The sequence below is a fragment of the Coregonus clupeaformis genome, chromosome 1, assembly GCF_020615455.1.
Source record: "Coregonus clupeaformis isolate EN_2021a chromosome 1, ASM2061545v1, whole genome shotgun sequence".
Taxonomy (NCBI): domain Eukaryota; kingdom Metazoa; phylum Chordata; class Actinopteri; order Salmoniformes; family Salmonidae; genus Coregonus; species Coregonus clupeaformis.
In genome coordinates, this window is record NC_059192.1 from 2,987,946 (window position 1) to 3,004,486 (window position 16,541).

Genomic DNA, 16,541 nt, shown 5'->3' on the forward strand with positions numbered 1-16,541 from the left:
AACAACAACAAAATCCAGAAAAACGCATGTCAAAAATTTTATAAATTGATTTGCATTTTAATGAGGGAAATAAGTACTTGACCCCCTCTCAATCAGACAGATTTCTGGCTCCCACGTGTCTTTTATACAGGTAACGAGCTGAGATTAGGAGCAAACTCTTGAAGGGAGTGCTTCTAATCTCAGCTTGTTACCTATATAAAAAGACACCTGTCCACAGAAGCAATCAATCAGAAAATCCAAACTCTCCACCATGGCCAAGACCAAAGAGCTCTCCAAGGATGTCAGGGACAAGATTGTAGACCTACACAAGGCTAGAATGGGCTACAAGACCATCGCCAAGCAGCTTGGTGAGAAGGTGACAACAGTTGGTGCGATTATTCGCAAATGGAAGAAACACAAAATAACTGTCAATCTCCCTCAGCCTGGGGCTCCATGCAAGATCTCAACTCGTGGAGTTGCAATGATCATGAGAACGGTGAGGAATCAGCTCAGAACTACACGGGAGGATCTTGTCAATGATCTCAAGGCAGCTGGGACCATAGTCACCAAGAAAACAATTGGTAACACACTACGCCGTGAAGGACTGAAATCCTGCAGCGCCCGCAAGGTCCCCCTGCTCAAGAAAGCACATATACAGGCCCGTCTGAAGTTTGCCAATTAACATCTGAATGATTCAGAGGAGAACTGGGTGAAAGTGTTGTGGTCAGATGCGACCAAACTCGAGCTCTTTGGCATCAACTCAACTTGCCGTGTTTGGAGGAGGAGGAATGCTGCCTATGACCCCAAGAACACCATCCCCACCGTCAAACATGGAGGTGGAAACATTATGCTTTGGGGGTGTTTTTCTGCTAAGGGGACAGCACAACTTCATCGCATCAAAGGGACGATGGACGGGGCCATGTACCGTCAAATCTTGGGTGAGAACCTCCTTCCCTCAGCCAGGGCATTGAAAATGGGTCGTGGATGGGTATTCCAGCATGACAATGACCCAAAACACACGGCCAAGGCAACAATGGAGTGGCTCAAGAAGAAGCAGATTAAGGTCCTGGAGTGGCCTAGCCAGTCTCCAGACCTTAGTCCCATAGAAAATCTGTGGAGGGAGCTGAAGGTTCGAGTTGCCAAACGTCAGCCTCGAAACCTTAATGACTTGGAGAAGATCTGCAAAGAGGAGTGGGACAAAATCCCTCCTGAGATGTTTGCAAACCTGGTGGCCAACTACAAGAAACGTCTGACCTCTGTGATTGCCAACAAGGGTTTTGCCACCAAGTACTAAGTCATGTTTTGCAGAGGGGTCAAATACTTATTTCCCTCATTAAAATGCAAATCAATTTATAACATTTTTGACATGCGTTTTTCTGGATTTTTTTGTTGTTATTCTGTCTCTCACTGTTCAAATAAACCTATAATTAAAATTATAGACTGATCATGTCTTTATCAGTGGGCAAACGTACAAAATCAGCAGGGGATCAAATACTTTTTTCCCTCACTGTATATATATATATATATACACACAGTGGGGAGAACAAGTATTTAATACACTGTTGATTTTGCAGGTTTTCCTACTTACAAAGCATGTAGAGGTCTGTAATTTCGATCATAGGTAGACTTCAACTGTGAGAGACAGAATCTAAAACAAAAATCCAGAAAATCTCATTGTATGATTTTTAAGTAATTAATTTGCATTTTATTGCATGACATAAGTATTTGATCACCTACCAACCAGTAAGAATTCCGGCTCTCACAGACCTGTTAGTTTTTCTTTAAGAAGCCCTCCTGTTCTCCACTCGTTACCTGTATAAAACACACCTGTCCACACACTCAATCAAACAGACTCCAACCTCTCCACAATGGCCAAGACCAGAGAGCTGTGTAAGGACGTCTGGGATAAAATTGTAGACCTGCACAAGGCTGGGATGGGCTACAGGACAATAGGCAAGCAGCTTGGTGAGAAGGCAACAACTGTTGGCGCAATTATTAGAAAATGGAAGAAGTTCAAGATGACGGTCAATCACCCTCGGTCTGGGGCTCCATGCAAGATCTCACCTCGTGGGGCATCAATGATCATGAGGAAGGTGAGGGATCAGCCCAGATCTACACGGCAGGACCTGATCAATGACCTGAAGAGAGCTGGGACCACAGTCTCAAAGAAAACCATTAGTAACACACTATGCCGTCATGGATTAAAATCATGCAGCGCACGCAAGGTCCCCCTGCTCAAGCCAGCGCATGTCCAGGCCCGTCTGAAGTTTGCCAATGACCATCTGGATGATCCAGAGGAGGAATGGGAGAAGGTCATGTGGTCTGATGAGACAAAAATATAGCTTTTGGCCTAATCTCCACTCGCCGTGTTTGGAGGAAGAAGAAGGATGAGTACAACCCCAAGAACACCATCCCAACCGTGAAGCATGGAGGTTGAAACATCATTCTTTGGGGATGCTTTTCTGCAAAGTGGACAGGACGACTGCACCGTATTGAGGGGAGGATGGATGGGGCCATGTATCGCGAGATCTTGGCCAACAACCTCCTTCCCTCAGTAAGAGCATTGAAGATGGGTTGTGGCTGGGTCTTCCAGCATGACAACGACCCGAAACACACAGCCAGGGCAACTAAGGAGTGGCTCCGTAAGAAGCATCTCAAGGTCCTGGAGTGGCCTAGCCAGTCTCCAGACATGAACCCAATAGAAAATCTTTGGAGGGAGCTGAAAGTCCGTATTGCCCAGCGACAGGCCCGAAACCTGAAGGATCTGGAGAAGGTCTGTATGGAGGAGTGGGCCAAAATCCCTGCTGCAGTGTGTGCAAACCTGGTCAAGACCTACAGGAAACGTATGATCTCTGTAATTGCAAAAAAAGGTTTCTGTACCAAATATTAAGTTCTGCTTTTCTGATGCATCAAATACTTATGTCATGCAATAAAATGCAAATTAATTACTTAAAAATCATACAATGTGATTTTCTGGATTTTTGTTTTAGATTCCGTCTCTCACAGTTGAAGTGTACCTATGATAAAAATGACAGACCTCTACATGCTTTGTAAGTAGGAAGACCTGCAAAATCGGCAGTGTATCAAATACTTGTTCTCCCCACTGTATATTCAGTGTATTTATTTTTTGTGTCACTATTTTTATTTTTAACTGTGTATTGTTAGAAAATAACCCATAAGTAAGCATTTCACTGTTAGCCTACACCTGTTGTCTACAAAGCATGTGACAAATACAATTTTATTTTATTTGTTGTGCACTGAAGTCCACAAGCGAAGGGAAAGAGGAGGAGAGCATGTAGGAAGGAATTATACAATGAGCAAGTGATGAGGCTGTATGTGGCTGCTATTAAAAGTGAACTGTGTGATCAGGAGTGTATTCATTCCGCCAATTCTGTTGCAAAATGTTTCCTAAACGGAAGCAAACGCAACGAAATGGTGAGGGACATACCTGAATTTGTCCAATAGAAACTCTCGTTTTAGTTGCAAAAAGGAATGTTTTCGCAACTGTTTGGACTAATGATTACACCCCAGATCAGCTAGATGCAGGGAAGAGTGTGCAAGGTGGTATTGAATGTGTCACTGTCTGCCAGCTTGATTACTCCAACTTGTCTCTCGACCTGTGCACCTACATTATAAACTTTCATTTCTAGGCTAGGTTGTAGCAGCCTTTTGATGGGTTTAGGGCAAATTCAAGTATCATGTTGCAGCCTAAACCCATCGATGTTTCATTGAGCTGGGTGAATGGAATATGAATGACAGTCATCCAATATGCTGTAATAGAAATAAAGCCATACTCATTTATTCATTTTTATCGTCCTCCCTAATCTTGAACGGCACCAACCGCCACTGCTTAGTTGTTGCCAAAGTTCTGGAGCATGTCTTTAACCATTTTAAAAATGTCAACTTCAATGGAGTAGGGATGTCCCAAGGATCCCGAATTACAAAGACCACATCCAATCATCGAATGCATCAAACATTACAGAATAAACTTGCTTATTATCAGTTACCCCAAGACAAAGATATAACAGTCAGATGAAAAAAACAACTTTAGTCCACCTGTTTATGGTGTTGGGCAGGGCTGCCCAACCCTCTTCCTGGAGATATACCATCCTGTGGGTTTTCAGTCCAACTCTAATTTAAACACACCCGATTCTACTTATTAGCTGCTCAACAAGACCTTAACTTGCTGAATCAGATATGTTAAATTAGGGTTGGACTGAAAACCTACAGGACAGCAGATCTCCAGGAAGAGGGTTGGGCAGCCCTGGTGTAGGGTGTTCAGGGTCTTTCCACTTACCTTGACAACAAACTTGTGAGGAGACATTCTTGTTGCGGTAGCTAGCTGTGGCTAATTGTAGTAACGTTAACTACGACCTGAAACAAACATTTAATGTTCTTTAGATTTGCCCACCATATGCCTTCATAAAGATGACAATGGTTTATGTGACCTGGTGGGGAAATCACTAAGTAGCCTAACTGTGGTTTTTGCTTGAGTCACAATAGCTAGCATTCATTAGATATCCAGCTATGGAATAACGGATAGTAATTGCAATACTTATTTTAACAGAGTAATAACTTACTGTAGTTGCGTTTGGGGCTAACGTTAGCTACAAAACTTTGCTTGCTGAACATAACATACAAGCTAAACTAGTTAACGTTAGGTAGCTTGTAAGACGTGTTTGTTGAATTTACCGTAGCATGCAAGCAAGAAACCGACTGTTATGCAATCCTCGGACTTCAGGACGAGCTGTAACGTTAGCTAATTCCTCTAGCTACTTTTATTTAATACCTGCATATGAACTCATTTTCCGTCACTAGTTACCACAGCCACAAAGTAAAAATGGGCTATAACGTAAAAATTAAAACAAAGGTTAGGGTTAGGCATACGGTTAGCATTGTGGTTAGGGTTAGGTTTAAAATCAGATTTGAAAAATATTAATTGTAGAAATAGGCAGGGTTTAGCCCTAATTATGACTTTGTGGCTGTGGTAACTAGTAACGACCATTTTCCGCCGAATGTTTTGAAAATGTATCACGTGACTTTTAGGACCCCATAGCGGGTCTAAGCTGTCATGGAAATGGTTTGGCTGTCCAAAAGAAGCCTGTGTTTCTCATCAAATAACCTCCAGGAAAATACACATTTCACCATTGACAACTAATAGAATAATTCATACACTATTATAATACACATTTCACCGAGTATAGGTACAGTCATTTCTGAGTAATAGGATTTAATCAACGTAATATATTGTATTGTAATCAGGCATTTTTCAATATACCTGAAACGGTCAAAGAAAGTAACGCACTGTTGCTGTTTCGCAGCTCTAAAATGTGAGTTAAAGACAAAAGTCCAAGGCTATATGTAGCAATACCAAAGGGTGGGGTAAACATTTGTAATCGAGCAAAATCACACCCGAATTGATCAGAATGTGTGCTATTATAGTAGCTAGCTAACGCTGGCTAGCTATGCAACAATTAAGTTTTCATTTGGATGGCTTCTCGTCTTGTGTCTTCAGCTCCAATGATTTGTGCATGAAATAATAAATAACTATGTCTCGAGTTACCAAGAAAGCGTCGTCTGTGTGTACAGACAGCCCACTGAGCATGAGTGAAGTCTGTCGGAAGATGACACTGATGAGGCAGATCCTCACCTCTTGTTTCGGACCCAATGGTAGACTGAAGCAAGTCCATAACAACGTTGGCGGACACGTCCTGACCACATCCACCTCTACATCCCTACTTCAAGCTGTCTCCTCATCGGAGCCATTACTCAAACTCATAACTGCCTCCATCCTAAATCACCTGTCTCGGTTCAGTGACTGTGGTCTGTACACTGGCATCCTCTGTCTTTCCCTCATTGACCATGTTCAGAAGTCTGGCTTGAGACCAAGTGTTGCGATCAAAATCAACAAACAACTATTGGGGGTTTGCACCAGTTTCCTCAACCAGGAGGACTGCGGCTGTAAAGTGAATGTCGATTTCAACAGCTGCCCGACCTTGGTGACACTAGCCAGGAGTGTAATCTCTAGCAAACCTGCTTGTGTGTTGACTGAGAGAGAGCAACAGCATATCAGCACGTTGGCTGTCCATGCCTTTCTACTGACTGTCCCCTGTGGTGACACCCGGGGCTCCCCAGACAGAGTCCGTCTCGGTAGGACTGTGACCGTCTCCAGCGAGGGACACTTTGTGCTAGACTCTGCCGTGTTTCCAGGTCTGCTGGTGAATGCCCCAGACATGCAGCTTCACCCCACAGACTCGGAGAGAACCAGACGGGGGCCCGGTCCCTTCCGACTGGCCCTGTTCACGGTGTCTCTCTCAGGGGATCTATCTGAGCTCGGAGTGGAGTCCCTGGAGGTAATGGTATACCTTGCTTTTGCCACTAAATGCAATCTTTTAGTGTCCCCAAAACATAAATGCACATATTGTCAAGGATTTTATTCAAAAACGCGTTTTTAACTTGAATGTTTTCTTTGTCTGGTTATCAATGAAATATCCATGCATTTTCAATGTCTATGACTGCCACGTGGGTGTTATTAAACACTTGATCTTGAAAGGTGCACCGTGGAGCCCCTGACCCAGAAGAGCTGATCCTGGATCAGTTACTGAGGCTGGGCGAGCAGGCCGTTACGGACCAGGTGGAGGTGTTTATGTGTCAGAGAGTGATACACCCTGTACTGCAGCATTACCTCCGGAGGCACGGGGTCCTGGTCATAGAGAGACTCGGCATTGCAGTCATCGAGCCCATTGTTCAAATGACAGGTAATGTAATATACTGTAGTTGTCGGTAATGCTTTTACCCAGCATAGATATATTTTTGTATTTTGTAGTAGGTAGGTTCATGTTGAGAATAAAATACATTTAGGGGCCTATTTTCTATTTTGTGATAATACGGGTATATGTATGTATATATAATATGGGTTTTATACAGCGCTTTTAATGGACCTAAAGACGCTAAATATAATCCAACTAGATTCAAGAAAGCACCGGTTTTCATCTCTCCTTCTGTTCCAGGTGCTCAAGCAGTGGCTTTGTACCAGACCCCTATCCCTCCTGAGGCCTATGGCCAGGTGAAAGGCTGCTGTGTCAGGACCATTGGATCCAGAGAGATGCTGCACCTCCTTCCCCCTCAGGAACCAGCACCAGCTGTCTGCACTATGGTCCTCTTCCACAGGAACGAGACCATGCTCAACGAACTGAAGGTAGACTAGGCTGAGCCTATTCTGTTCTATGTGTAACGGAGATAAGAACGTGAAGTAAGCTCGCTCCACAGCTAGCTTGAAATGTTGCCAACGGTGCTATGGAATTGGAGGCGTGCTGACCCTGGTTTAAGCCCAGTCAGAGGCTTGTTCAGGGAGGCAGCGCTAAGCTAGACCCCTTTACATATGCTCAATGAACTGAAGGTAGGAACACTGACACCCATCTTTTCAGATAGTATTCAATACCAATCCATCTGGCTTAGTAACAACAGTCAAGTAACAACAGTCAAGTAACAACAGGCAAGTAACTACAGTCATGTAACAACAGTCAAGTAACTACAGTCAAGTAACTACAGTCATGTAACAACAGTCATGTAACAACAGTCAAGTAACAACAGTCAAGTAACTACAGTCAAGTAACAACAATCAAGTAACTACAGTCAAGTAACAACAATCAAGTAACTACAGTCAAGTAACAACAGTCATGTAACTACAGTCAAGTAACAATAGTCAAGTAACAACAGTCAAGTAACAACAGTCAAGTAACTACAGTCAAGTAACAACAGTCAAGTAACAACAGTCATGTAACAACAGTCATGTAACAACAGTCAAGTAACAACAGTCAAGTAACTACAGTCAAGTAACAACAGTCAAGTAACTACAGTCAAGTAACAACAGTCATGTAACTACAGTCAAGTAACAATAGTCAAGTAACAACAGTCAAGTAACAACAGTCAAGTAACTACAGTCAAGTAACAACAGTCAAGTAACAACAGTCAAGTAACTACAGTCATGTAACAACAGTCATGTAACAACAGTCAAGTAACAACAGTCAAGTAACAAGTCAAGTAACAACAGTCAAGTAACAACAGTCAAGTAACAAGTCAAGTAACTACAGTCATGTAACTACAGTCATGTAACAACAGTCAAGTAACTACAGTCATGTAATAACAGTCAAGTAACGACAGTCAAGTAACAACAGTCAAGTAACTACAGTCATGTAACAACAGTCAAGTAACAATAGTCAAGTAACTACAGTCATGTAACAACAGTCAAGTAACTACAGTCATGTAACAACAGTCATGTAACAACAGTCAAGTAACAACAGTCAAGTAACTACAGTCAAGTAACAACAGTCAAGTGCCTACAGTCAAATAACAACAGTCATGTAACTACAGTCAAGTAACTACAGTCAAGTAACAACAGTCAAGTAACAACAGGCAAGTAACAACAGTCAAGTAACTACAGTCATGTAACTACAGTCATGTAACAACAGTCAAGTAACAACAGTCAAGTAACTACAGTCATGTAACTACAGTCATGTAACAACAGTCAAGTAACTACAGTCATGTAACAACAGTCATGTAACAACAGTCAAGTAACAACAGTCAAGTAACTACAGTCAAGTAACAACAGTCAAGTAACTACAGTCATGTAACAACAGTCATGTAACTACAGTCATGTAACAACAGTCATGTAACAACAGTCAAGTAACAACAGTCAAGTAACTACAGTCAAGTAACAACAGTCAAGTAACAACAGTCAAGTAACAACAGTCAAGTAACAAGTCAAGTAACTACAGTCAAGTAACTACAGTCAAGTAACTACAGTCATGTAATAACAGTCATGTATAGCCTACCTATACTCTGAATGTATTCCAGGCCTTTGCTGTCTTAGAAGTGTAATCTAGTTCCTCACATGTTTTAGATAATGTTAGAATGTTGATTTACGTTTTTCTTGGAGGCAATGATTTGTCTGTGTCTGTGATGTTCCAGACTGCCTGTCAGAGGGCAGAGCATGTGTTGAGGCTGACCCTGAGAGACCCAGTCGCTCTGCTGGGAGGAGGATGCACTGAGACACACCTGGCAGCCTACGTCCGTAACAAGGTCTGTACCACAATCACATCTCACATAACACTTTACCTGGCAGCCTACGTCCGTAACAAGGTCTGTACCACAATCACATCTCACATAACACTATACCTGGCAGCCTACGTCCGTAACAAGGTCTGTACCACAATCACATCTCACATAACACTATACCTGGCAGCCTACGTCCGTAACAAGGTCTGTACCACAATCACATCTCACATAACACTATACCTGGCAGCCTACGTCCGTAACAAGATCTGTAGGACACCATTCTTCCATCTTATAGCTTAGCACGTGTGACACATAAGCCTTGATAAATGCATCAGTGTTTTAACACCCATAAGGTCGACGTCTGCGCCCCTGCGGCAATCTAATTAGCATAATACAAATATCCCCATACAAATGTGTCAATTTAAGTTGGATATTTTTTTTTTCATTCGATGGGTCTCAATCCACCGCCGATGTAACACTTCCGCATCTGCGGTGGAAAGTGACAGAGCTGGAGCGATTATTTGTCAGACCATGAGACATCCAGAAAATCAGTCTTCTCACAAAATCGTCTGTAGCGTCCGAACGGTTCGGCCTACAAACTATCATGACCCCTCTATGGAGAGATGAGACTCTCACGAACACCATGGTCGTCTTGGGACTCGTCTGAAGTCCCTACAGCCGATCTTCCAACTTCTGTCTGTAGCGTCCGAACAGTTTGGGAAACACACTAATATGTGTAAAGGTGAGACTCTCACGAACACGTACGTATCGGTGTTTTTTTGCTCTTGGACGTCCACAGGCCTCACAAGACCCGTCTGAAGGTCCCCCGGTACCAGATGAAAAAGATTAATGGAAGTCTATATGGAGACTGTTTAGTGCCATAAATAAGGGGTTAAATACATGTAAACGTGCAGGTATTCAGACCCCTTGACTTTTTCCACATTTTGTTAGATACTTCAAGGGGTCTTAAAATTCAAAATCAAATAGCTAAATTATCCTTGGTATGACCCTCTTAAAACAATTCCATATAGCTTATTAGAACCCCCGTTAACCAATAAGGTTTAGAACATTGTAATTACATACTGCTCGATAACACTGATCCAGAAATACTCATATTTATGACTGATTTCATGTTGGTCCTCTGTAGCTCAGTTGGTAGAGCATGGCGCTTACAACGTCAAGGGTTCAATTCCCGCTGGGGCTACGCACTGAATGATTAATGCATTCACGGATGATTAAGTCGCTTTGGATAAAAGGGTCTGCTAAATGTCATATATAGTAATATTATTATTATATTCTGTTTGCTGATTTTGAGTGATTGAAATCTAACGTTATCCAATCACAGGGCACTACTGAAGCAGCGGAGGCAGCGTTATCCCTGGGAGTCTCCCGGTCTCAGTACCTACTGGGACTGAACGGGTTCTGCTCCTCCCTGGAGACTGTATCCCTGGCCCTGGAGCACGATGGAGGAACCAGCCTCGTAGACCTGACCCACGCCCACCACTGGTCTGTGCCCCAGGGAGAGGGCCTCCAGTGGGGCGATGGAGGTGAGGTGCCAGCCTCCTGTGGCTGTGGCCTGGTGGAGAGGAGGGCCAGGCCTGGGCTGGAGCTGGAGTGGACCCCCCTCAACACCAGGTACCCACCGTAGATCCGTTAATATGTCGATGTTGGGCGTTGTATGTTATTGTGTGTGATGTATGTTATTGTGTGTGATGTATGTTATTGTGTGTGATGTATGTTATTGTGGGCGTTGTATGTTATTGTGTATGTTATTGTGTGTGATGTATGTTATTGTGTGTGATGTATGTTATTGTGTGTGATGTATGTTATTGTGTGTGGTGTATGTTATTGTGTGTGGTGTATGTTATTGTGTGTGATGTATGTTATTGTGTGTGATGTATGTTATTGTGTGTGATGTATGTTATTGTATGTGATGTATGTTATTGTAGGTGATGTATGTTATTGTGTATGTTATTGTGTATGTTATTGTGTGTGGTGTATGTTATTGTGTGTGTGATGTATGTTATTGTGTGTGATGTATGTTATTGTGTGTGGTGTATGTTATTGTATGTGATGTATGTTATTGTAGGTGATGTATGTTATTGTGTATGTTATTGTGTATGTTATTGTGTGTGGTGTATGTTATTGTGTGTGATGTATGTTATTGTATGTGATGTATGTTATTGTAGGTGATGTATGTTATTGTGTATGTTATTGTGTATGTTATTGTGTGTGATGTATGTTATTGTGTGTGATGTATGTTATTGTATGTGATGTATGTTATTGTAGGTGATGTATGTTATTGTGTATGTTATTGTGTGTGGTGTATGTTATTGTGTGTGATGTATGTTATTGTGTGTGATGTATGTTATTGTAGGTGATGTATGTTATTGTGTGTGATGTATGTTATTGTGTATGTTATTGTGTGTGATGTATGTTATTGTGTGTGATGTATGTTATTGTGTGTGGTGTATGTTATTGTGTGTGATGTATGTTATTGTGTGTGATGTATGTTATTGTATGTGATGTATGTTATTGTAGGTGATGTATGTTATTGTGTATGTTATTGTGTATGTTATTGTGTGTGGTGTATGTTATTGTGTGTGATGTATGTTATTGTGTGTGATGTATGTTATTGTATGTGATGTATGTTATTGTAGGTGATGTATGTTATTGTGTATGTTATTGTGTATGTTATTGTGTGTGGTGTATGTTATTGTGTGTGATGTATGTTATTGTGTGTGATGTATGTTATTGTGTGTGATGTATGTTATTGTGTGTGATGTATGTTATTGTATGTGATGTATGTTATTGTAGGTGATGTATGTTATTGTGTATGTTATTGTGTATGTTATTGTGTGTGGTGTATGTTATTGTGTGTGATGTATGTTATTGTATGTGATGTATGTTATTGTAGGTGATGTATGTTATTGTGTATGTTATTGTGTATGTTATTGTGTGTGATGTATGTTATTGTGTGTGATGTATGTTATTGTGTGTGATGTATGTTATTGTGTGTGATGTATGTTATTGTATGTGATGTATGTTATTGTAGGTGATGTATGTTATTGTGTATGTTATTGTGTATGTTATTGTGTGTGGTGTATGTTATTGTGTGTGATGTATGTTATTGTGTGTGATGTATGTTATTGTAGGTGATGTATGTTATTGTGTGTGGTGTATGTTATTGTGTGTGATGTATGTTATTGTGTGTGATGTATGTTATTGTGTGTGGTGTATGTTATTGTGTGTGATGTATGTTATTGTGTGTGATGTATGTTATTGTGTGTGATGTATGTTATTGTGTATGTTATTGTGTGTGGTGTATGTTATTGTGTGTGGTGTATGTTATTGTGTGTGGTGTATGTTATTGTGTGTGATGTATGTTATTGTGTGTGATGTATGTTATTGTGTATGTTATTGTGTGTGATGTATGTTATTGTGTGTGGTGTATGTTATTGTGTGTGATGTATGTTATTGTGTGTGATGTATGTTATTGTGTGTGATGTATGTTATTGTGTGTGATGTATGTTATTGTGTGTGATGTATGTTATTGTGTATGCTATTGTGTGTGATGTATGTTATTGTGTGTGATGTATGTTATTGTGTGTGATGTATGTTATTGTGTGTGATGTATGTTATTGTGTGTGATGTATGTTATTGTGTGTGATGTATGTTATTGTGTGTGATGTATGTTATTGTGTATGTTATTGTGTATGTTATTGTGTGTGGTGTATGTTATTGTGTGTGATGTATGTTATTGTGTGTGATGTATGTTATTGTGTGTGATGTATGTTATTGTGTATGTTATTGTGTGTGATGTATGTTATTGTGTGTGATGTATGTTATTGTGTGTGGTGTATGTTATTGTGTGTGATGTATGTTATTGTGTGTGATGTATGTTATTGTGTGTGATGTATGTTATTGTGTGTGATGTATGTTATTGTGTGTGATGTATGTTATTGTGTATGTTATTGTGTGTGATGTATGTTATTGTGTGTGATGTATGTTATTGTGTGTGATGTATGTTATTGTGTGTGATGTATGTTATTGTGTGTGATGTATGTTATTGTGTGTGATGTATGTTATTGTGTGTGATGTATGTTATTGTGTATGTTATTGTGTGTGATGTATGTTATTGTGTATGTTATTGTGTGTGATGTATGTTATTGTGTGTGATGTATGTTATTGTGTGTGATGTATGTTATTGTGTGTGATGTATGTTATTGTGTGTGGTGTATGTTATTGTGTGTGGTGTATGTTATTGTGTGTGATGTATGTTATTGTGTATGTTATTGTGTATGTTATTGTGTGTGGTGTATGTTATTGTGTGTGGTGTATGTTATTGTGTATGTTATTGTGTATGTTATTGTGTGTGGTGTATGTTATTGTGTGTGATGTATGTTATTGTGTATGTTATTGTGTATGTTATTGTGTGTGATGTATGTTATTGTGTGTGATGTATGTTATTGTGTGTGAGTGATGTATGTTATTGTGTGTGATGTATGTTATTGTGTATGTTATTGTGTGTGGTGTATGTTATTGTGTATGTTATTGTGTGTGGTGTATGTTATTGTGTGTGATGTATGTTATTGTGTGTGGTGTATGTTATTGTGTGTGGTGTATGTTATTGTGTGTGATGTATGTTATTGTGTATGTTATTGTGTATGTTATTGTGTGTGATGTATGTTATTGTGTGTGATGTATGTTATTGTGTGTGATGTATGTTATTGTGTGTGATGTATGTTATTGTGTGTGATGTATGTTATTGTGTATGTTATTGTGTGTGGTGTATGTTATTGTGTATGTTATTGTGTGTGGTGTATGTTATTGTGTGTGATGTATGTTATTGTGTGTGGTGTATGTTATTGTGTGTGGTGTATGTTATTGTATGTGATGTATCAAATCAAATCAAATGTTATTTGCCACATGCGCCGAATACAACAGGTGTAGACATTACCGTGAAATGCTTACTTACAAGCCCTTAACCAACAATGCATTTATTTTTTAATAAAAAAGTAAAAGAAAACGACAACAACAAAAAAGTGTTAGAAAAAAAAGAGCAGAAGTAAAATAAAATAACAGTAGGGAGGCTATATATACAGGGGGGTACCGGTGCAGAGTCAAAGTGTAATAACAGTAGGGAGGCTATATATACAGGGGGGTACCGGTACAGAGTCAATGGGAAATAACAGTAGGGAGGCTATATATACAGGGGGGTACCGGTACAGAGTCAATGGGAAATAACAGTAGGGAGGCTATATACAGGGGGGTACCGGTGCAGAGTCAAAGTGTAATAACAGTAGGGAGGCTATATATACAGGGGGGTACCGGTGCAGAGTCAATGTGTAATAACAGTAGGGAGGCTATATATACAGGGGGGTACCGGTGCAGAGTCAATGTGTAATAACAGTAGGGAGGCTATATATACAGGGGGGTACTGGTGCAGAGTCAATGTGTAATAACAGTAGGGAGGCTATATATACAGGGGGGTACCGGTGCAGAGTCAATGTGTAATAACAGTAGGGAGGCTATATACAGGGGGTACGGTGCAGAGTCAATGTGTAATAACAGTAGGGAGGCTATATATACAGGGGGGTACTGGTGCAGAGTCAATGTGTAATAACAGTAGGGAGGCTATATATACAGGGGGGTACCGGTGCAGTATATAGAAGAGGATGTGTGTATGTCCTCTTGTGTTATCTTGTGACTGAATAAACTAACTTTATGTTCACCAGGTACCCTTTTCGTCCTGTCCCCCTGGTTGTGGATAAGGACACTGCCCCTACCCCTCAGCTCAGGGTGCTGGACTCCTTCACAGCCAAACTCAATGCTCTGCAGGTTGCCGTGGAAATGGCTAATCTGGTACTGGACATTAGATACGTCATCCAAGATGTCAACTGACACCGACCTCTCTCTATCTCTCTCTCTCTCTCTCTCTCTCTCTCTCTCAATTCAATTGAAAGGGGCTTTATTGGCATGGAATGTGTTTACGTTGAAACAAACAAAACAATGACAATCAGCCTTTGACAGTAAACACACAACTTTCAAGAGAATAACAGCGTTTCAAATATGATATTACTAGTTACTAGTTACTAGTATAACATTTAAAATGTTACATAAGCTAGGTGTTTTGACAATGAATATAGTAGAATGTACGAATGACGGGGGGGGGGTGGATATGCAGATAAATATAGGTTATATTACACTGGTGTTTCTGACCCACTGGTTGACCTTCTCTTGTGGCAGCAGGTCAACACATGTTGCTGCTGTCTTCTCTTGCGATCCAGGTCTGCCAACGGCGGCCTCTCTCAATAGCAAGGCTATGCTCACTGAGTCTATACATAGTCAAAGATTTCCTTCAGTTTGGGTCAGTCACAGTGGTCAGGTATTCTGCCACTGTGTAGTCTCTGTTTAGGGCCAAATAGCGTTCTATTTTGCTCTGTTTTTTTTTGTTAATTATTTCCAATGTGTCAAGTAATTCTCTTTTTGTTTTCTCATGATTTGGTTGGGTCTAATTGTGTTGCTGTCCTGGGGCTCTGTGGGATCTGTTTGGGTTTGTGAACAGAGCCCAGGACCAGCACCAGCTGGCTGAGTCTAATTTTATGTTCATTTTGATGGCGTAGAAGGCCCTTCTTGCCTTGTCTCTCAGATCATTCATAGCCTTGTGGAAGTTACCTGTGGTGCTGATGTTTAGGCTGAGGTACTCTATGTGTATTTCTTTGTGGGCAACGGTGTCTAGATAGAATTAATGTTCGCTCTCTCAATATAATTATTTATTGAGGTCAGTATTTCAGCATATAAAACTGGAGCCTGCTGTTTTGCAGTACTTCACTTTCAACACTAGATGTTAGCATTTTCTATCTGTTGTCATACCTAGATTAGAACGTTCTATGACTGTAAGTCGCTTTGGATAAAAGCGTCTGCTAAATGGCATATTATTATTATATTATTAGTTACGTCTTTTATAGGTCAAAACATTTGCTGGTATATTTCAGAGTTGCATATCAACGTTTAAATATGTTCACATCACGACAAGAAAACCACCGTTGTTGATGAAAAATAAACATGTTATTTCCTGGTCTTCTGTCTCCCATCCCATTCCCTGTTATCATTCCGATGTAGTTTGACAACCCAGAGAGCTGCACTGGGTGTGTTTTACTGAGAAAGACACAAACTGGTTGTACTTAACTGGTAGGGTTGTTCTACATTACATTGCCAGAAGTATGTGGACATCCCTTCAAATGAGTGGATTTTGATATGTCAGCCACACCCGTTGCTGACAGGTGTATAAAATCGAGCACACAGCCATGCGATCTCCATAGACAAACATTGGCAGTAGAATGGCCTTACTGAAGAGCTTAGTGACTTTCATCGTGGCACCGTCATAGGATGCCACCTTTCCAACAAGTCAGTTTGTCAAATTTCTGCCCTGGTCAACTGTAAGTGCTGTTATTGGGAAGTGGAAACGTCTAGGAGCAACAGCTGCTCAGCCGTGAAGTGGT

General features: G+C 40.7%; 1 protein-coding gene across 1 annotated transcript; it reads left to right on the forward strand.

Annotated features, from left to right (window-relative positions):
- Positions 1-5,267: 5,267 nt before the first annotated feature.
- mkks (MKKS centrosomal shuttling protein) lies at positions 5,268-15,409 on the forward strand. Its single transcript, XM_041872109.2, has 6 exons — positions 5,268-6,332; positions 6,533-6,737; positions 6,990-7,177; positions 8,950-9,060; positions 10,382-10,671; positions 14,775-15,409. The coding sequence occupies exons 1-6, from the start codon at positions 5,529-5,531 to the stop codon at positions 14,938-14,940; spliced, it is 1,764 nt and encodes a 587-aa protein (XP_041728043.2). The 5' UTR covers positions 5,268-5,528; the 3' UTR covers positions 14,941-15,409.
- The last annotated feature ends 1,132 nt before the right edge of the window (positions 15,410-16,541 follow it).